General features: G+C 31.5%; 1 protein-coding gene across 2 annotated transcripts in view; it reads right to left on the reverse strand.

The window, feature by feature from the left end:
- The window catches only part of LOC118200699 (uncharacterized), a 249500-nt gene that overhangs the window by 73430 nt on the left and 151862 nt on the right, over positions 1-24208 (reverse strand). For both annotated transcript variants that reach the window (XM_085823472.1, XM_085823471.1), the window contains exon 36: positions 8904-8993. In XM_085823472.1, coding sequence (XP_085679598.1) covers positions 8904-8993 — 90 coding nt within the window. The remainder of the gene's footprint in view (positions 1-8903; positions 8994-24208) is intronic.

Below are 24208 nucleotides of genomic sequence, written 5' to 3' on the forward strand. Positions count from 1 at the left end.
AGTCAACAGCTGTGATAGCAGATGATGTTACAGTATTTGGGAATGTTTTTACTACTACAAATAAATAATTCAATTGTATGCATTCTGAAATTTATAAGTGTTATTAAAAATTTCATTAAAAGTGAAACTGTTTGAACCTAAAGTAAATAAAGTACACAGAATTAATATTCTATTTCATATAAATTCCTATTAAAATACAAATATAATGTAAACAAAAACGAACAGCATATGCATCCTAAAATGAAGAACAAATGGACAGAAAGCAAAAGAGACAGAGGGTGAGGGCACATGAGTTCAAGGGGAGGGGGGAAGAGAGAGAAAGAATTTTCAACAATGGTTTACCTTAACTTAAATGAACTTATTCCCCAAATTAAGCTGCTTGAAAATACAAATTAATGAACAGTAACTTTCTGATAATTGTCGTATGGGCAAGTTTTGATCATCGACTTAATGTTCTGTTTTTTGGTTTTTCCTTGTGAAAATTAGATCAGAGGTCAGTCAGCGATAAACTAACCTGGTCTCTGCTGACTGGCCGATTTTGTGTAATTTATATGCCTGAATCGGTGAATGCAAGGATATTCACTGGTTTTTCGTTTCTCTTTTATATTTATTTCATAGCTTAAATTTAAAAAACTAGGCTGCAATAGTAGCCTTTACATTAAAACCAGTTTTATTTTAGATTAGTATCAGTTTTTATTTAAGCAAGGTAAAGTATGCTTTTGCTACAACTCCAATGCCAATACGTTATGGGGCCCAGTTTAATCCAGCATTGAAGGAATGTAGGTGAAGAGGGCTGTTATCTACGAAAAGAAGCTGCCTTGTGTTAGAAGTTGGTTCAAGCAGTTGTCCTCAAGTATAACTGAAGATATCATTAGTACCAGCAGGGTTTGAACAGTTGAACCATGACAGCTGGGATGATGGAATGTAAAGATGCTGTTGCTAGACAGAAATTGTTGGAGCTACGTACTGGGTGATTTAAAAAAAAAAAAAAAAAAAGAGAGACTTTTCGTTACATTGTTCATGGTTTCATGTAACATCTTAACTGGAATACCGGCAATTGCTTCTCAGATTTTGTCTTTCAATTCTTCCCATTGTAGCAGGTCGACTAAGGAACACTTTGCTTTCAAGATGATCCAACAAAAAAAAAAAAAAAAAATCACAAGCTGACAAATCAGGGGATCTGAAAGGCCATTGAATACTACCATTTTTCAAAATTACACACTCCCCAAACAAATGACGTACAACAACTATCGATATTCATGCCGTATAGGATGTTGATCCATCTTTTTGAAACCAGGCTGAGTCGATAATGCGTGGAAATATCCGTAGTTGTTGCACAACAAAGGTTTCAAGTATGGCAACGTAATAATTCGATATGACTGTAATTGCATGGCCATTCTCATTCTTAAAATAATAATAATAATAATAAGGGCCCATCACACCATACGATGACACAGCACACCATGCAGTAAATTAATACTACAGCAGCATCCCTTGCTAACTTTGCAAACTACATAGTAAATTAACACTATGGGAAATGGATTTCATCTGACATCTGCAGTTTGTTAATAAAATCCTTGTCCTAGTTAATCTTTCAAAGCATTAATTCAGAAAATTGCCATCACATAACATGATCGCTGGGTTTCAGTTCCTGGACAATCTGCAACTTGTGTAGATGGCACAGCAAGTCCTGTACACCAATATTTTTGGAACACTTGAACTACGCAACTGCAAAGATGCTGAGTGATGATAGATTGACCAAGAAGGACTTCTCATAACAGTATCTCGAATAGCTTGGATATTGCCTGGTGCCTGGAGATTTTTCCTTGCCAAACCAGTTTGCACAAAGTCCAGACTTAGATATAGAATTTTGTGCAATTTTTAAAGAGAGCACATCACAACAAATTTGTAATTATTCCATGAATTATATATGTTAGTGCACATAAAAAATCTGCAAGAATCTTACAATGATTAACTAGTTATGATTTTGAGCTTAAATGTAATGATTAACTAGTTATTTTGAGCTTAAATGTAATTTCTTCTTCCCATATTTATTACCAGAATGCAAATTAGTTTTGACAGTATTTAAACTGAGGATTTTAAATCTTAGAATATGAAAGCTTCTGGCATTCACCCCTATTGTTAATTTTTCGAGACCTCTATTTAAAAGTGATATTCCAGCTTTTGCTTTCTTGTCAGCTGATATTTTAAACCTATGCAATGGTAGAATAACTGAGCCAAAATATTTGCTCATTCTATTAAATGTGTAGTCATACACTATGTTACCCGCATTTGAATATAATTGGCTGTTACTGCTTAATTTACATCACTACAGGGAGTGATTCATCTGTAGCACAAATTGTACCTTTTATGTCCAGTTTAGACTAAATGAAAAAGGTTATTTTAAACTTTCTTCAGTACTTTGTGACTATTCAAGACATAGTGACAACTCGCTATCTTGTTTAGGAGGGTCTGCAGGACCTTTAGTTTCCAGACACTATATCAGCCCTACAAAATTTCAATAACTTTTTATTAACTGTTAACAGCTCTAAACAACTACTAGCAAATGCATCACATACACACTGTAATAAATTTTAATTTCACTCATATTTTCTGCTAAATGAAAATGTACATGGGCTTTATTTTTGGGCAAATATTAATTGTTTTGTATAAACCTCCTTAGTTTAACATCGTATTTGTGGAAATATTTGTCTTAACTTCCATCATTAGTCTAAATACAAACTCTGGTGTATCTTTAGGGTATTTGCTTGTCTGCATGTGTCTATGGGAGGGGGGAGATTATGCTAATAAAACTAAAACCTAACCACTGGATTACTGATAACAAAAAAAGTTACTCAAGTTATTGACAAAAATCAAATTTCATAAATTAACTGTTACGATTTCAAAAACTTATGTACTTCCTTAGCCACTTAACTGAATTTTCATAGAATCACTGAACTATATAAATTATTTCCAAAAATTAATGATATTATTTATTTGGAAATTTTAACTGCAACTTTTTAACAGTTTAATTAAATTTCAAGACAAAAATCTACAGGCGCATTAATGATATTACAATTAAAATTTACTACTTGATTGAATTATATATAACATTTTTCTCTTCGGGAAGGAATACAATTTTATTAACAATTTTAATAATCCTAATATTTTTAAACTCACTTTATTTAAACATATAGATGACATTATTGCAACTAGTAACCTTAATGAAACTGGAAATCAGAAGAATAATCCTAATTGGCTTAACAAAACCAATGACAAAAATACAGAAGTTATTTAGGTATTAAAATCTACACCTTAACCAAATAAAGATTTTTGACAAAATGCGTTTTTAGTTTCAAAGCTACCTTAATACATTGATGCTCCTGCATGTCAAAGAAAATAGTATCAATACAATATTGAATCAAATAGGATAAGAAAGATTTGTATAGACAATCAAGAATTTGTCAATGAACTTAAATTATTGATTAGCACCCTAAAAAATAATAAAATTTCTTATTAATTTATTTAAAAACAACTCACAAAATTGAATTTGTTTTTTAATAACAGGTCAATTTAATTTTTATTAGGCAATTTGATTACGATTTTTTTATAATTTGTTAATAGCCTTATACTTAAACTGTAGTCAGACGTGTAAAGTAAAAATAACTTTATTGCAGTTGATTTAAACAATTCACCCTCCTGAACTTTACTGCATTCTTCTTCCATTATCTTTGAAAAGATAATTAAAAAAATTCTTCTTCTATTACTAATTAACAGGTTCATTTATTTTCAAAACTACAGACAGCCCTCTAAGAAGAATTTTATTTCCTGAAATAAATTTACTTCCATTTCAGTTCCTTTTCCTCTATTAACTGTATAATACTCTATAAAGCTTCATTTGCAGAAAAGCACAGAAGCAAAATTGCAACCTACGACAGTGGCACATATGGATATTGCTGTACTCTAGTTAACTTTTATACTTCTTTTATTAAATTTTTAGCAATAATTGTGTTCTTTTTAAAATAACTTTTGTTTAATATTATGCTACATTATTATTTTAACAATTTGTTTTTTTTCACAAATTAAAATTTTAAAAATAAGTTAACATAATCGTTGCAAATTCACTGTAATCTTGCAAATCTTGTAATCTAATATCTGAGTTAGAAAATATAATTGAAACCAGTTTTCTTTTTTCAACGATTTGATTCGCAACAAATTTTTAATTTTACTCATTGTATAAATTTTTCATAAAATTCTTTTTCATTTTTCATCTGGATTTTAACCATCTGCCTGGCCGTGTGCTTTTTTGTTTCATGTCTTTGGTTCCTAAAGAGCTACAATACAGAAAGCTATGTAGGGGTTGGACTATTTTAACAAAAAATGTAACTTCATTTAATTTGTTTATTTAAAAAATACTTTTGGCTTTATTAAATCATTTATTGAACAATTTAATAATAATTACAAGAAATGCAACACCTAATTTTACTTCCGATTTCCCTTTCGCATCTTTTGTGGTTTCAAGAAATTTTCAAATTCATTCATTATTTATTAATTAACTGAAAGACGGACAGACATAGTTAGATCTAGATATAAAAAAGTATATACACATAAAAGAACATACATGTATTCAATATATATGTAATCAAAAATAAAACCCTTCAACATGTACTAAAAATAAACAGACTTTAATCATACAAAAAAAAAAAAAAAAAAAAAAATTCCCAATTTTAAAATAATTCAAAGAAATAAAGCTTTAAAAAATAGGAAAAAAAAACTTTTAATAAATATGATGTCTTAAAAACCATGTGTCTACAGTTTAAAAAATCATTCGCTACATTAAATACAATAAATTTATATAATATAATAACAAATAAATTGTACATTATAATACAGTCAAAAGTCGTTAATCCGGACTCGTCGGGACTTCGGCGATTCCGGATTATAGATCATCAGTTTAAATCTCGTAAGATGGCATGCAGAAATTTTAAAATTAAAAATATTAAACCGTAATTTATGAAATAAAGAACAATTATGATCTAAAAGGTATCAAAATTTACAAAAAAAAAAAAAAAAAAAAAAAAAAAAAAAAAAAAAAAAGAGCTTAATATTTATTTGTTTACTTTATTAAACATTTCTTTCAATGTAAGTTGTTTAAGTTGCTTTGTTTTATGTGATAATACTTTCTCTTTAATTCTATAAACAGACATAATTTCTTGTTCAGTTACAAAGTTCCGCTGTTCAAGTTCCGTAATTGCTGTGCCGAGAATACCGATTAACTTGTCAATCAAAATTTTTTCGTTTTCACTAACCTCTCTGTCACCTTCTCATAGACTCCAACCTTCAGCAAACCTTGTCAGTAGTCAACGCGCGAACGACATTTTTACAACTTTGAAAATGTGCGCGTAGCGTATGTTGTAACTAACCATTCATTAATTTTAAATTAATAATTAATTGTAATCAATTTTATTACATTTAAAATCCATATACATATAAAACTGAATAATTAAAAATATACCTTGTAAATTATATGCACATTTAATTAGAAATTTTCTTTTAACTCCTCAAGCATTCACTAATAAAAAGTACTTCAAATCGCTACTAATCATAGAAAAAATCAGAAGCTATAAATCATATCTTTATTCTGGATATGATTTCTACAGGGAAATAAAATTTAAATAACCAAGAATGATACATATAAGTATTAAACAAAATACGCATAATTTATGAATGCAAAGATTTATATGTAGCATGCTTAGCAAGCTTAAGTTCTGATTTTGAGAATGTTTTTTTATAACACAGTTCTTCATTTGCCTGCATATTTATTTTTTCAATCAAAACTGCTTCAAGAGTTTTAAGACCTAAATTTGGTCGAAATTCCGTCTGATTTTTTTTAACAATAGAAAAAATTCTTTCGCAACCTGCATTTGAATGAGGTATTATTAAGACAGCAAGCATTACAGAAGGCAATACTTTGTATTTAATACACCCATTCATATTTTTTAATTTGGCAATTTCTCCCCATGCTATATCAATACGCAAATCTACAATTTCTACTTGATTAAGACATTTTTTTATCAATAATGGATGGAAAAGTATTCATCAAGTAAAGAACAGGTGAAAATGAGACTTCAGTTCTCAAGTTGATGTCAGCAACTTCAGCATGTTTTAGAAATGGATCACTCAGTGGAAATTTATCAATTATATATGAACATGCAGTTACAAAAAAAAGCTCGCACAGAATTGAAAAATGATTTCACTTCACTTTCATTCAACTTGGCATTTTTTAAATATAGTCTTGTTTCCGCACCAATCACTAAATTTTCATTTTCTTTTTGTTTACTATACTTCTGAAATGGAATAGACGTTAGAGTAACATCTTCATTTTCTTTAGAAATTACTGATGGTTTTACGAATCTAACAAATAAATTCATTAAAAGTTCAAAAAGTTCTCTTCTCAATTTATGTATATAAGGAGCTTGTTGTTGCAAATTAATATTTACTGTTATAAACAAAGGCAAAGTATTTTTCAAAAATAACAAGTACAATTTGGTGGTCGGTGACTGTAAAATTTTTTTAATGTTTTGCAATCTCTTTCCTTCATTCTCACTGTTATCTGGTTTATCTCCAAAAAAATTTATCACAGCATCCCACTGTTCCAAAATCCTTGTTATAGATTCTAAAAGAGACAACCATCTCGTACTGCAATATTTCAAAATTTTATGAGATTTTGCATTCTGTCCCAAAATTTGTTGAGCAACTTTGAAGCTATGCTTCCGTTTCGAACTTTTCTCCAAGTAAAAATATATATCTATTATCAACATTTCAATTTCTGAGCCAATTAATTTTTCAGTAGCTTTTTTTGCAGCTATATGCAAGAGGTGGCACGGACAACCTCGGGTGATTATACTTGGTTGATGCATTTTGATAAATGATGCTACACCTTTAAACTTTCCAATCATATTACTAGCATTATCTGAAGAAAATGATAAGCAATTTTTCCATTTTAAACCTTTGTTTTTAAAGTTTTCATTTATACAATTAAAAATACCTTCTCCTGTATTATTCGTGCATTCTAAAATAGAAATCAATGAAGTAATTATCACTCCCTTTTCTTTACTGTAGTATGTTATAACCAATGGGTACAGTTTGTTATCATTGTTATCATTACTTCCATCAGTACTTAGAGAAAATGATGTACTGCACACTGATTTTTAATATCAGCAACAGTATTTTCTGCAAGCGTTTTCACAATAGCAGCAGTTTTGGTATGACCGCAGCTAAATTTTTTTGCTATGGCAGAATCCGGAAACATTGCTTTGAAAAGCTCTTTGGAATGATCCGAAACAGAAAGCGGTAGATTATGTTCAGTTAAAAAAACGAACAAAATAGCATTCGGCTTTTATAGGATCTGTTTCATCATCTTTTATTAAGAAATTTGTTATTTCTTTAGATTTTACGGTGCCAAGTTCTATATGCTTTTGAGAAAACACATGCCGTTTACAGTCATCTTTTCCGCCATGAGCAACTGAGAAGTCTTTGTTGCATACACTGCAGTGTGCGTGATTCACAGAAATTTCGGACGCTTTAATGCATGGAAATTCTGAAGAATATGAATCTTTAAACTTCTGCTTTGATAATTTTGGCTTCTTCGTTCGAGGCAGCATTATGATTAAAAATCTTTCACCTGATTCACAGTTCACAAGACACACGCTAAGCTCTCGCCGTAAACTACACAATGCAGCCGAATGCAGCCTAAACACGCATCAGCGAGGAACCTGGGAGACAGACAATTGGGTGGAACTATTGATAAGTCGTTAACGGTTGGAGTTACTGATCTACGATTGGCTAATTCTTCAAAACTAGGAACGCACTCAACACGTGATATATGATAACACGAGTATTCAGCCAATCATCGGATGAATTAGCTGGTTCTCCTGCTCTTGTTTCTGTAAAATCCGTAGTTTTTTCCATACTTTTTGTAGCTCGTAGTTTTTCATGAATTTCCGTAGAAACTACGGAGAATCCGTAGTAGTTGGAGTCTATGCCTTCTTCATGTCTTTATTCATTTTTTGCAGCAATTCCACTTTTTGTTTGATGGACATCGAAACATACTTTCGTTTTGTATATCCTTTGGGAGCTCCAGCATCGGAAATTCTATTTGACATAATCGAAAGTTCAAGTTTACTTTTATAAAATTGCACTTACAATCTGCAAAAAATAATAAGCGGGATCCAACTCGAAGATTAAGGAACAACGCAATCATCAACATTAACTGAAATAGAAAATTAGATAATTTTAGCTTATACCGTCCGTTACACATAAAACGTGCACGTGAAAACGTATTCTGCACTTGCGCACACGCATATGCGCAGTCGTAAAGGTCCTACGCGCACGCGTAAACACTTATGCGCATGTGTCAACGCGGCGCATGCGCAGAAAGTTTTTAGCTTTGAGGTCCGGATTATAGATCATTCCAGATTATGGGTGTCCAAATTAACGACTTTTGACTGTATAATAAACAACGAAATAAAGTTTTATAAGTACAATAATAATCCCAGCCCAAATCCACGCAGCCAAAACATGTTTAGCCATAATAAGACCAGGCAGGGGTAATCCCTTGCAATGACAAAAAAAAAAAAAAAAAAAAAAGTAAGTAAATATATAAATAAATAATGATTAATACAACTTGTAGACAAAATTTACGTCCACCAAACCTAACACACAGGCAACAAACAAAAGAAAATTAAATCCAAGACATATGAAGTGATCTTAGTCAAACAAATTACATAAAATCCACATCTAATCTAATCACTTAAACAAAGTAAATGAAATCAATTTACTTAATCACCTTTATTATATTTTATGCAATGAATATGTTTAAATGACAAGGAAAGCATTCTTACGTGAGGACATCAAAGTTGATACTAGACTGTTTAATTCTTCTACTTTTTTCATTAAATTATTCTTCTCTGACACTAAACTCTCTTTCTCAGCTGGCACAAAAATAAATAAAAATAAAATTAATTCGAAATAAATTAATCACAAGAAAATCAGTAAAAAATTAATCTTTCAATAAAATATGCACAATTTATATCAAATCTCGGATTTAATGTCATCAAACGTACAGTGTTTGAGGACAGCCATTAAAATTAAATTCATGGAAAATAATACTTATTTCTCCCTTTTCCAGATATATTATAGAAGACTGAAATAGTGTTAGCTTGTTTACTATTTTTAAAATTAAGATTTAATATTTTTTTTAGTCAACGCGTTAAAAACCAAGTGTTATAATCAATATTGAGAATCAAGAAAACTAACCGAGACCATTAAAAAAAACATACTTTGCTTACTTCTCTACATCCTGAGATTGCATGTATTTAACATAAAAAATGGACTTGTTTACTAATCATGCTAAAAGAAAGATTTAGATTTTGATTCACAAATATTTTTAAGTGGACATTAAACAGAACAAGTAATGGATGCTGATTAAGTATTAAATAAAATGTTAGTTTACATCATAAATTGCAAAGAATTTGTTTATGAATTAATACCCACTATGTGAGATTTCATACTTCTAAACTCCAGTCCATATGCATATGATGTTGAGAACTCCAAAGCGATTCATTTGTGACACAGTTAGAAGGCTGTTCCATATACCAAGAATATTAGTTTAGTTTATGCAGCTTTGATGATAGAACCAATGCCCTCTGGGCGGTTTTTTGTATTTTTTTTTTTTTTTAATTTATTGCGTGTGTATGTTTTCTTAAATTGGCTGATTTTGATCATATATACCTTAAATAAAGAAAAATTTGTGTGACTGTTACTCAAGGTTATGTAAACAATTAGGTTCTTCTATTTCGATTTCAGTGTTTAGATCTTACAACAAGAAAAGCTTCGCTATTCCTCATTATTAAGAAATGGATACTGTGTGGCGAATTATTTCTAACACCTCTTCATGATGTACTTAAAATTGGAATAGAAACTTAGCTGAATGAAGATACCAAGTTACAAAATAAAGTGTTAGAAACCGTTTTCGAAATGGAAACAGCAAGAGTTAAATGAACTACTCTTAGATTTCTTACAACAAGATTAATTTCTAAAATCGAAACTAATATCTTAGAAAATCAAACAGATCAAGAAGAGTTGGAAGAAATTTCAGGACAGAAAAATTTGAAATTTTAATAGTTTAAAGAAATAGTTTCTGAAATTCCAGATATATTATAGAAGTCAAATTACAAATGTTAAAGAAATAGAAACAGAAATTAAGTGTGATGGATATCATTGAAAAGTTTAACTGCACACGTAAGTTGAAAGCTGCTCTTTACTAAATGCAAACCAGATGCACAAAGAACACAATAATATTTTAGTATGTTAAAATTAGAAAAAAACAGTTTGTTAAATTAACCTCGTTAACAAGAAGATTTGATGGTGATCCTGCTGATTGGTAAAGTCTCTGGGACCAGTTTTAATCTTTGATACACTGAAATGAAGATTCACTTAACATGAATAAATTTAATTACTTACACTCATATTTAACTGGAATGACAGTGAATGCAATTACAAACAATTAAAAACCTGTATATTTGACTATGACATCATCTGTGTCCAAGAGCCGTATTGCATAGACGGAAAGCCAGTAGGCTTTCCGCTTCAAACTTAAGTCATTTACTCGACTGTCCAACTTCCTAAAACGGCCACAGTGATTGTAAATCCACGTATAACAGTTCTAAATGCCGTTTCATTGCCAAATCTTATTATAATAACTATAAAGATTCAACAAAAAACATTATCACTATTTAACTGTTATAGTCAACCTATTACTAATCTTACAGACTTATTAAACCTCCTTGATATCGTGGAGAAAAATCTACCCCAAGAACAAGATATTATTATTCTTGGTGATTTAAATGCAAAAAGCGAGTTCTGGGGCTCCCCCTTTGAAGATCCACATGGCCATACAGTCAGAGAATTCCCGATTTCACATACATTAGTAGTCAAAATTTATCCAGACAGCCTGCCTACATTTAATTTTACAAGGGGTAAAAGCTGGATCAATATAACAGCCTCTCGCTCTATCAGTCGGGAGGCTATTATAAGTAGCTGGATGGTCTTGGATAGCATAACTTTGAGTAATCTACTTTGCTATATCTACTTTGAAATATCATATAATAATTTGACCAATAATACCCATGGTAAATATAAATTGGAAAAAATGGACTGGGTTTTACTAAAGGAAAATCTTGGAAAATATTTTGGAGTTCTTAAGTTGCAACTTATAAAGGACACAGTAGATCTAAATGGTCTCATCATTAAATGGACTGGAAAAATTCAAGAATATTATTACCTAACCATTAAGACTAGGGCTGCTAGGCTACAAATTTTAAAGACCCAACACAAAGGAGTCCCTTGGTGGAAAAAAGAACTATGTATTATGCGTAAAAGAAATAATGCAGAAAGAAAGAGATATCAGAAATGTACCCAAGCTGAAGATTTATGAGAGTTTTATAAAAGAGATCTGGCCAGGTATAAGTGAGAACTTTTAAGAACTAAATGCAACTTATGGAAAAGCATCTGGATAAATTATGCCCTAAATCTCCCTTCGGTATTCATTATGATTTAGCCAAAGGGAATACACAATCCCCCTTTGCAACTTAAAATGCTTATACAGCCAGACAATACTAAGACTCAAACATTAGATGAAATGATCCAACTGCTCCTTGACCATCACTTTCCTCGAGGCAATCGACAAGATGATCTGGATCTTGAATTTTTCCAGTCCATTTAATGATGAGACCATTTAAATCTACTGTGTCCTTTATAAGTTGCGACTTAAGAACTCCAAAATATTTTCCAAGATTTTCCTTTAGTAAAACCCAGTTCATTTTTTCCAATTTATATTTACCATGGGTATTATTGGTCAAATTATTATATGATATTTCAAAGTAGATTACTCAGAGTTATGCTATCCAAGACCATCCAGCTACTTATAATAGCCTCCCGACTGATAGAGCGAGAGGCTGTTATATTGATCCAGCTTTTACCCCTTGTAAAATTAAATGTAGGCAGGCTGTCTGGATAAATTTTGACTACTAATGTATGTGAAATCGGGAATTCTCTGACTGTATGGCCATGTGGATCTTCAAAGGGGAGCCCTAGAACTCGCTTTTTGCATTTAAATCACCAAGAATAATAATATCTTGTTCTTCCAAATTCGGAATAACCTATCTCGTCCCTATGGAGCACAAAAGGATATTCCATTCACAAAACAAGAAGGGAAATTTACGATACGATCTCTTAACCCTGGAAAAGCATCACGTATTGACAACTTACCATGAGAAATAATTCTGGAAATTTTCTACATCAATCCATCCTTTCATACAATGCTCTTTAATGAATTATTCAAGCGAGGCCTGTTCCCCAATAGCTGAAAAACAGCCAAACTTGTGTTATTCTCAAAAGAAGGAACGAATGGTGAACTTCCTGAGGCCTATATGCCAATCTGTCTCCTCAATGCTTGGAGGAAGGTTTATGATGATAAACTCATAATGAACAAACTATGTTTCTTGCTATTCACAAATGGAAAACTTAGTAATAAGCAGCATGGATTCACAGCAGGCATCTGTTCTTCAGATGCGATAAAATATATTATCACCAAAATAGAAGACAATAGAAGAAATAATTGTTATACTAATATTATCTCTTTAGACATTAAAAGCACATTCAATAACGTCTGGTGGCTGTTCTTACTTCAAGAACTGTGGAATTTAAAGTGTCCTATTAATATTTATTAAGTTATCCAGAATCTGTTGAATAATAGACACATTATCTACGAACCCAATGGAGTACAATATTCTCAAGTTCAGGAAAAAGATTGTGTACAAGGCTCAAACTGTGGCCCACTGTTTTGGAATATCGTCATGAACACAGTTTTTCAAACTGATTATGGAGAACGAATACAAGTTCAAGCATACGCTGATGACGTGTTACTATTAGTAACTGGTTCAGCTCATATGCAAGTACAATCTAGAGCAAAAACAGCATTACAGAAACTTTCAGACCGGGCACGAAAGTGTAAATTACAATTTTCTTCTGAAAAATCAAGCTCCATGTTTGTTACAATTAAGAAACGTGGAGCAGCCTATTCAGCTCCCACGATAAAACTGGATAATAAAACGATCAGAAATCAAAACCAAATAAAATATCTGGATGTTATTATTGATGAATATCTTACATGGCTCCCTCTTTTAGACTATATAAAGTCTAAGGTCGGCAAAATAGTAAATAATCTTCTACAAATGCCTGGTCTTCCTAAACCAGTTCTAAAAGAATTATATAAGAGAGCAATCGAAAGGCAAGCAGTTTAAACCTGCCCTGCTTGGTAGCATTCCCAACGGTTAAGATGTGAAATAAAGCAAATACCATTCAACGCATGGCTCTTCTGGCTATGACTAAAAGCTATAAAACAACTCCGATCTCGTCCCTCCAAATCATAGCGGGATTACAACCTCTAGACATTAAACTAGAGCTTGAATGTGCCATTCAACGTATAAAAAGAGACTGGACAGACTTTAAATTCGATGATATTCATATACCACAGGACGAAATCGATTTTCAAGTTCATTAGTGGCACACTCACCCGGTACAAATAAGAGTATTTCACTGGGATGACAAGCCACCAACATCTCAAGGCTTGGAGATTTATACTGATGGTTCTAAGAATAACGACGACACAGGTATCGGATTCTGCACATATTGGAATGGCGAATTTAAAGAACAATTTATGTTTCAACTTGACAAAAACTGTTTGGTTTACCAAGCCAAAACACAAGTTTTGAAATCAGCTTTGACGTGGCTTAAGGCATATAAACAATCAGCCAATATTTTTACTGACAGTCTAGCTGTCCTCAAGTCAATTTAAAAATTTGATATCTACAACAGATATATTATTGAAATTAAAAAACTACTATCAATTACCAAAGTCAAACTCCACTGGATTCGGGGCCATCAAGTATCTAAAAGGAAATGAAAAAGCTGATGAATTAGCCAAGAAGGGAATATATTCGTCGGATAAAAAATAGAGTATAACCTTCCATTAAGCTTCCTCGCAAGAACAGCCAAAAGAAAAGCTATCGCCTTGTGGCAAAAGAGATAGCAGAAAGAAGAAACAGGAAGACATACTTTCAAAATACTTCCCAACGTCTCAGAAAAGAGACATTTTTGTGACTACTTTCTTAATCAAATTTTGACTAATCATGGAGCATATCCTATTTATATTAACAGGTTCAAACTGAGTCAACTTGTAAATGCCAATGTGTACTTAACAACAGCAAATGCTATTCACATGCTAACAGATTGTCCAAGCATTGCCACTAAACGTAACGAACTACTTAATCATGACTTAACTTTTGTACTACTATGTAAACTTGTATTGAACGATAAGGGACGGAAAATTCTGTCTATGCTAATGGAATACATTTACCATAATGAAGACTTGTTATATGTATAATCTACAAATTCTTTCTCAACATGTGTTTAATTATTAATGCAAAACATAGTACAGTCAAAAGTCGTTAATCCGGACTCGTCGGGACTTCGGCGATTCCTGATTATCGATTTTTCCAGATTATAGATCATCAGTTTAAATCGCATAAGATGGCATGCAGAAATTCTAAAATTAAAAATATGAAACCGTAATTTATGAAATAAAGAACAATTATGATCTAAAGGGTATCAAAATTTACAAAAAAAAAAAGCTTAATATTTATTTGTTTACTTTATTATACATTTCTTTCAATGTAAGTTGTTTAAGTTGCTTCGTTTTATGTTATAATACTTTCTCTTTAATTCTATAAACAGACATAATTTTTTGTTCAGTTACAAAGTTCCGCTGTTCAAGTCCCGTTAATTGCTGTGCCGAGAATACCGACTAACTTGTCAATCGAAATTTTTTCGTTTTCACTAACCTCTCTGTCACATTCTTCATGTCTTTATCCATTTTTTGCAGCAATTCCACTTTTTGTTTGATGGACATCGAAACATACTTTCATTTTGTACGATCCTTTGGTAGCTCCAGATTCGGAAATTCTATTTGACATAATCAAAAGTTCAAGTTTACTTTTATAGTATTGCTCTTACAGTCTGCAAAAAATAATAAGCCGGATCCAATTCGAAAATTAAGGAACAACACAATCATCAACATTAACTGAAATAGATAATTTTAGCTTACACCGTTCGTTATACATAAAACGTGCACGCGAAAACTTATTCTGCGCTTGCGCACATGCAAATGCGCAGTCGTAAGTCTTACGCGCACGCGTAAATGCCTATACGCATGCGTCAATGCGGCACATTCGCAGAAAGTTTTTAGCTTTGAGGTCTGGATTATAGATCATTCCGGATTATGGGTGTCCAAATTAACGACTTTTGACTGTACTTGTATTAATATTTGGCATTTTTCTACTGACTAAAACGCATATATTGTATCTTATATACATACTTGCCAACCTTTGACACTCAAAAATCAGGAGATTTTTTAAGAAATCAGGAGATTTTTCTCAATGTTAAAAAGACTTTTTAAATGATAAAAATATAGTTTTTAATAATGAATTATCTTTAAATAGTAACTAATTCTTAAATGCAAGCCAGACAAAAATACCTTACAGATAAAAAACATTTTTATTACTTGCATCGTTTAAGAAAATAAAAAAATAAAAATAAAAAAAAAGACACTTTAATCAGTTTTCGTAAAAATGTTATAAACAGTGGCAGATTTTGCTTTCTTTAAGAAACCTCCTAATTTTGTTCATAGCAATTGCCATGTAGGCCTGCTTTCACTAATAAAAGTTTTTCTAATGTGTCATCGTTAATATTAGATCTAAATTTAGTCCTCATTTTTTGCAACAACACTGAAAATCCTCTCACACTCCACATTACTATTAATAAATATCAACAATGTGTTCATCCACATTTATTGGTAAAGAAGCTACCCCTTTTTCAGCTGCTAAATCTAAGAGGTGACAGGTGCACCTCATAATCTGCAAATCTGAATTTTCCTTTCTTAAGATGCCTGAAAGCCTACCAATACTTGTGCATTATCAAGTTTTAATAATTAGCTGTGCTATATTAAAGCCTGTCAAATGTCCTTCTAAAGTGGGAACAGAAAATAAACTGCACTCAATTTCTGAAGACTCTGGATTAAAAAAAGAAGCAACAATTGGATACAGTTTTGAATCAGTATTATTGCTTCCATCCGTAGAGAGGCAGAACGGAGTTGTTTTAATGCAATCAATAACTCAAGTTTTATTTTTCAAACCCATTTCTTTAACAATTGCACCTGTTTTGGTTCTTAACTGAAGAAATCGCTAAGAAATACTTATTTATGTTAAGAAATAAGTATTTCTTAGCGATTTCACGATCGGGAAACATTTTTCTAAATAAAGCTGCCGTGTGATCCTATGCATTCAGTGGCAGGTTGTGCTCAAGTAAAAAGGCAGAGAACAGACATTCTGCATTAATAACTTTTTGGTCCTCTGTTTTCAAAGAAAAATTTTATTTTCCATTTTTTTTCCCCAAAAACAACTCATGTTGTCCTTGTGTTTTTGTCTACGCACATGTTTGAGAACATCCGCCCTTCCACCATGCAAAATCGAAAAATCGTAACGACAGGCGGTACACATCTCAAATTTATTACATTTTCTTGAGGAAATAATGGAAGGAAAGTCAACTGGGTAAGATTTTTGAAACGTACATGAGTATTTCACCTTTCTCGCAGACATAACAAAAGATTATAATTTCTAAAACTATATCCCAAAGTCATGTGTACTCACACAACTCAGAACAAAATGAACAAAATAACTAAAGAACATCCAAATAACAGCTTGCTTTGTCCTCATTGGCTAATATATGCCAGATGACACGCAGTGGAGCTCGATACCCATTGGAGAACTGGAGAACGATGTTTCTGGATACGTATATTCTCTCACTCACAAAGCAGAAGTTATCTAATTTGTTTTAAATATAATCTAGAGAAAATTCAATTGCTTTCAGATGTCCAAAATCTTTTATTATTATTATTATTTTGTTTTTGTTTATATAAGAAAGTATTAAGCCAAGTTCCATAAAAATCGTGAGAAATTTTAAGAATAAGAAAAAGTCGGGAGAAATATATTGTAAATCGGGTTGGCGGAGAGCGGTCGAAAATCGGGAGAGTTGGTAACTCTGTATATATAAATTGCCTTATGAATATTCCTATATATGCAATATTGTATGCATCTTTGTGTAATATCATTTAACTGTATAAAACTGAAATATACTATGCTTGCTTCATTCCTGTTACTTAATCGAATGTTTTTCAATGCTATATTGCATTATTGTTTTTCATGAATCTTTGTTATAAAATCTCTGTTTGTTACGTAATCCTTCTTAAATCTTAATATTTGTATTGATTATAAGATTTGAAGCAATATTATTTGTATATAATTGGATCAATGTACATAGTGTAAATAGAACTCACTAAAGATGGTGAGGCCAACACATCTTTAAGTCAGAAGACTTCAAAATCTATGCTAGGGTTTTCTAAATTTTCTTATAAGATTATTTTTAGCACTACAAACATTATAGACAAATATTATAGAACATTATAGTAACAAAAACATTATAGAATTGTTATTAAATTAACCTGTGGCTCTGGTGATACCTCTACTCTGAGGTGAGGACCGTATAATCCTTTTTTATGTTGTAGATTCAAAATTTAATTCAAAAGTAAAGAGGCTTTTATTACACAATTGTAGCTAATGTTCTGTTTTACTAAGCATTTAGCAAGTATTCTTAAACTAAAGCTAGTTTGCTGCGAACTACTTTCCGTTTATTCTTTTGTAATGAACAAGCAAGCAACACAGTAAAAATATCCAGTCATACAGTTTAAATTCAAAGCAAGAAATAATATGCCATATTTGATTAAAATTGAAACTTTCATTATACCAAGCATTAGGGGTGCCATAATTTCGGCACTAGATAAACAAATGTCAGTTTATGGTTAGATATGAATTACAACTCGCTTATTCATGCTACAGAGATAAATGTTTGAATGTTGCAATTTTAATAATTTATTTCAGAACTTTATCTTAGATGAGAAAATTACAATTAACAGATATTTAGGCGACATAAAAACCATCTTTGGATGGGTAATTACAGGTTTAGAATTAAATAAAACAAAGCTTTACATAATATTGCCATTATGAAGAAGCAATAATGAATGACATAAGGGTGTTTTGGGAATTAATTGGTATTTCAGAAAGCATGAAATTGTCTATGAAAGATGAACAAATAACTGATCTATTTGAAAACTCTTTATTCTTAAATAATGGAAGATATAAAACTTAAATTTCTTCGGAAATTTAAACCTTATAAATTAAACAATAACTTTCAAATTACAAAGAAGCATTTTCAGATTTTGAGAGACAGATTGGATAAGAATATAGAAGTGCATAAAGAATATACAAACGTAAGACCAGCTGCAAGACGAAATTCTGCAAGTATACCAAAATAAAGATCTCACATCACATTATTATATGCCATATAGAACAGTAATAAGACCAGATAAAGAAACTTCTGGTGTAAGAATTGTTTTCGATGCACCACGTAAAGGAGAAAATTCTTAATCTTTAAATGATTTGTAGATGCTGGACCTCATTTAAATCCTAACATATTTGATTCCATTTTCAAATTTTGAGAACACTATATCACTCTTTCTGCTAATATAAAGAAAGTATTTCTCATGATAAGTATTGCTGAAGAAGATCCTAAATATTTAAAATTCTTTTAGTTTCATAGATTTCTACCAGTCCCTACTAGCAGCTATAATAAAGTAACATATTAAAAAAACACATCACTAAAAAATCTGAACATTATGAAATACTGAATTCATCTTTATAGGTTAATGACTTATATTATGGAGCAAATACAGTAGAAAAGGTATAGTGTGTATCTGATGTAGTTACTAGTTTAAAACTGTGATCTAATGTGGTTACTAGTTTAAAAGTCTTTAAAACAACCTTTAACTAGCTGTGTGTTATGTATTAAAAGAGCGGTGTTACAAGTTACAACTAAAATCTATAACACACAAATTTATAATCCAATCAGAGACAAAACAATTACTAGAATATAAGAAAAATTCAGTAATGTGTTGAAATTTCTCAGTATTGTAGCATGGATCAAATGCTTTGTGGCTAGAGTAAGAAAGCTGCCTGCTAATTAATGGTCCATTAAATGCTTCTGAAATTCTGGACACTGAAAGATTGTGTGTTCACAAAGCTCAGATGGATTTCTTTACATCTGAAATTAGGGCATATCAATCTGAATGTCAATTTCTCTAAGCTATAGTATATTCAGATTGGCACTTTTTTTTTAAATGAAAATCAGATTGTTCAAATTAAAGGAAGATTATATGAAACTGAATATGCAGTTCACAAAAAACACCCAGCTCTTTTTTCTATCAATCCCTTATTTATTAATTATAAAGAGAGAGCATAACAACATTCCACATGCAGGAGTTGCTGCAAAAGTAGCAAAACTGTAACAGAAGTTTCAGAATTCTAAAAAGCACCCATTAGTGAAGAGAGTCATAGGAAACTGTCTAATACAAAGGTTATTTGGAAACTAAGGTGTGAATCTCCGTAGCTAATTGAATATCATGAGAACACTGAAAAGCACATACTTAACCACCCTGCAAGCCTTGCTTGTCAAACTACATCATTTGCACTGATATTGTTGCAGTGAGCTGCGTAAAGTATCAGCTCAAAATGCATAAAATAACTGATCAGCCTGCAGACTGCGGAAGACAGTCAGTGATTTGGTTTTTGACAGCAAGGAACTTTTCAAGAGCTAAAATTCATTGACGTATATGGCCCCAGTGTGGCAAGTGATAGCAAAGTGAAGTGGATGACAGCTTTAAAAAAGGACAGGAAAATGTCCATGATGAACCACAATCAGGCCGACCATTAGTGATTACAGAAGATTTGGTCAATGTCATAGACAAAAAGATTCGTGAAAACTGGCGATTTGCAATTTAAACTTTAGCACTGGAATTTTCGAATGTAGGTTGGACAACTTTGCTCAAAATTGTCTCTGAAATTTTTCAATTTCACAAATTGCACACACACTGGATTCCCAGGTTCCTTACTAAGGAACACCAAATGAAAAGAATGGCTTGTGCTTTGGAACGATATCATCAGTGGCGTAGCTAGCATAACTAGCGGCCCCCCCCAAAAAAAAAACATATAGCAAAGTAATATATAGAATATACTCATAATAAGAATATAAAACAAAAATAAAAGATTACACTACCTAGCTTAAAATATTCTATAATATATTATGAATAGTCACTGCAAGTAGTAAAATACCGCACTGTTTTTCGAGATATATAGGGACACGGACTCAGGTTAGGCTTTAAATATGAGACAAAAGAATCTTGTTAAAAACCAAGACTGGAATTGGATTCGTTTCCGATTTAAAACTCTGAATGTCTGTCAGTAGAAAAATCGGACATATGGTCATCTAGAATAAGTTAAAGATGTTATTTATTTTACATACTTATTTATTTTTTTAAAACGTACAATTTTCAAACAATTTAAAAGTTAATATATATAAGGTCGCTATATTTAATAATAATATAATATTATACTATAATAAATGAATACAATTAATTACTATGTATATATTTTTCTTGCCTTGGATGAAGCAAATTTGTCAATTACTTCATCAAAGTCGATAATTTCAAATTTTTCTCTTTCTACAATAAATGCTAGGTCACAGGCGATCTTGTCCCATCATTGATCGTAGATGCGTCAAAATTAATTTTAATTTACTGAACGAACGTTCACAGCTAGTAAATGGTACTGAAATAGTAAGGAGTCTTTGTAGAGCGACTCTCAGGTTTGGAAAAACATCTTCTCCATACGATATTATAAAGGTAAAAAGCTGTAATGGAGTTTTAAGTTCAATTTCTTTTCTACTGTGGAGTAACATCTTGCAATCACATATTTCAACATTCTATTCCGTTAAAATCTGTATTATAAAATTCACCCAAATTTTTACAATTCTTCCTAAGCTGCACATGATCAATTCTCCTCAAGATTTTATGCCAGAAATTGACAAAAGTTATGAAACTAAAATTCAGCATATTTTGTAATAAAAGTTCAGCTTCATTTCTGGTGTCATTTGTAGTAGTACTATCCTCTGCTAATTTTTCTAATAGTTCTACTAATTCTTCCAGTCCTCCAACAAACGCTAACCGCTTCTGCTTTGGCGCTCCATCATGTTTCAGATTCACATTTAACAGTTTTCTTTAAAGCATTTTTTAATAATTCCCATCGTAATGTTGAACATGAGAAAATGAGATATATGTTTTCAATTATTCCAAAGCATGTTATAACGATTGGATCTTGCTTAGTTGCAATGACTCCTACTAAATTTAATGAGTGGTTATCATAATTTACAAATAATGCTTTCTTATTTTTTTTCCATAACTCTTTGTTGAACGCCAGATATGAGACCTGACATCACGGCAGTATTATCATAACACTGTGATCTACAATTTGTTAATGAAACATGATCAGAATTTAATTTTTCTGAAATTGTATTTTCAATCGAGGCTGCATCTTTAGCATGTATTTCAATAAATCCTAAAAAAGATTCTTTGATGGAAACTTTTCTGTTGGTAAAATCAATATCTACATACCTAAAGACTTGTGACATTTGTTCTCAATCAGTAATATCAGGAGTCGAATCAAATAAAAGTCCATAATATTTATTTCTTTTGATGGCACTTATTAGTTGATTTCGAACTATTGATGCCAAAAGATGAATAAATTCACTTTGGATGTGTGGTGATAGGTATGAGACAGTTCTTGGCATTTCTGTGATATTTTTTAGATGATTAGTGTTAGCAGTGGATAAAACTGAGCTACAAGTTTAAGTAAAGATAATAAGTTTTCGACTTATTATCTTTACTTCTTGTCTTGAAGTCTTCTTACCGTCTTGAAGCGCTAGATTTTCAACATGACCACGTAGAGGAAGAATTTGTATAATCAGATACTTCATACAAGCGAATATCCGTTGCAATATATTTCTCCACTAGATACAGTTCTTTTTCAGACTATACAGTTCATACATTTTCATTTCAGGTATACAGGTTTCATTTCAGAGTATACAGTTTTTTAGACTATACAATACAGTTTTTCAGACTATTGCTTCTAATGATTCATCAATTCTCGTTTTATTAATTAATCTTCTTTCCACGTTGTACACGATTTTCGATGAATTTGACTTCTTTCATGGCTAATCAATTTATCTTTTTCCCTCCATTTATTAAAACCAGATGCTGTTGCGAAAGATGACTGTGTAGCGGAGTTTAATGTAACAAGCACTAAAAAACAAAAGCAGTACACTGCATTATTTTTTGGTGAATATAATAACCAAGATCGGTTTCTTTCAGTTCATTCTTCTTCATTACCGATTCGTCGGAAAAAACCAAGATTTTGGCATTAGATGATTAGTTTATGTTGCTATTGCATTTAGACTGGATTTGTTTTGAAATATGTCGGACCCACGATTAATCATTTCGGTGCAAAGATGGTTTCGATATGATTGGATTATTATTAGAAAATTTTAAATAAGCAACATCCTTGAACTCAGAACGTAAGGAATTGCAGTGAGGGTTTCTGTTGCATTTTCTGTACTTATTAGGTATGGACATGAATTTGGAACTTCTAATATACTTGGGCCCCCAACTTCATCATCTTTAGAGTAGTTTATTTGTTGTGATGTGTTATCGCATAATCGTTTAGCAGCAATAAAAATACAATTTGAATCTGATTTTAGTTCTTCATCCTTCTTAACTTCTGGTTTATGCAATTTGTTTATTAAATATAATTCCATTCTTATTTTGGAGTTCTGAGCTTCTTTTTCTTGCTCTAGTTTTCTTTTCCGATTCTAAGAAATGCTAAATTTTTTTTATTGGCATTGACATGGTCTAAATAAAAAATAATTTGTGACAGTTGCGAGAAGAGAAGTTATTAAAGAAATAAAAAGTCATTTAGGCAATTACATACAATTAAAAATGGAAAATCTCTGCAACTATTAGTGATAGGCAAGGCTGGATTTAAACTTGATGAGGCCCTAAGCTATTAGAGAACTGGGGCAATTTATAATTCTGTTATAATATATTTAAAATTTTTTTGGGGGGGCCCTAAACTATAGCTTGTGTAGCTTACATGTAAATCCTGCACTGGTGATAGGGAAATGGGAGTTGCATTTTTGTATAACGTTTGTAAGATATTCCACTGTGTAATGCTAAGTTAATGTTAAAAGTGAAGAATCTTAAGAGTTGATAAGCGAATAATCGCTTGAGTTCGTGTGACAGGAAACAACAAGATAGAAGAGAAAAAGAACTCTTTATTATTCAAATAAGATTTAACAGAACTCCGTCTTGGAGTTGTACAATAAAGCCGACATTTGGGCTTGAAAGAAACTAAGAATTAAACTAAACTAATCTTAACTAAAGATATATAGCCAAAGCTATCAAGATTCTAATGGAGTTGGCCCCTTAACACTAATTGACTGTGAAGCTATCAAGGGTCTAAAGTACGACCGAGCGTAACAATAGCTTAAGAGAGAGTAGCCTAAAAAGGCGAACACATGCTAACCAGAATCTCTGGTATCTTCCCCCCCCCAGACAGTAAAACTTCACGGTTATATACCACTCTTCCTCATTAGTATTCAGGCGTGATTCTAAAACTATGTTCTGGCCGGAAGTGGTAAGTTGAAGTTAAGAAGCGAGAGGAAAGGAAGTTTAACTCAAACTTTAACTATTAATAAAATTAACTTAATCTTTACAAGCTAGTTACTGCGGAAATTTGGGGGCTCTAGACTTGAAATAGAAAATTGGGGAGCTTAGGTCAATTAGTGTTTAAGAGGATTTATAAGCCTCTGGTATTAATAATCCCTTTGATTTTCCATTGTTATAAAGTATTTGAACTAAGAAATCTTTTGTAGGCTATTTCAACACTAGAATATATTGCATATGCTACATAAAATAACACTGTTCTTAAATGTCAATAATCAACTAGCATAAAATAATAAAACGTTATAATGCGTAAAAGATAGTTTGGGTGAAGGTAGGCTTTCAACTGATGCAAAAACTGAATGTTAG

This window comes from Stegodyphus dumicola, chromosome 9, assembly GCF_044657685.1.
Source record: "Stegodyphus dumicola isolate Sdum_Otavi_A_Nest chromosome 9, ASM4465768v1".
NCBI lineage: Eukaryota > Metazoa > Arthropoda > Arachnida > Araneae > Eresidae > Stegodyphus > Stegodyphus dumicola.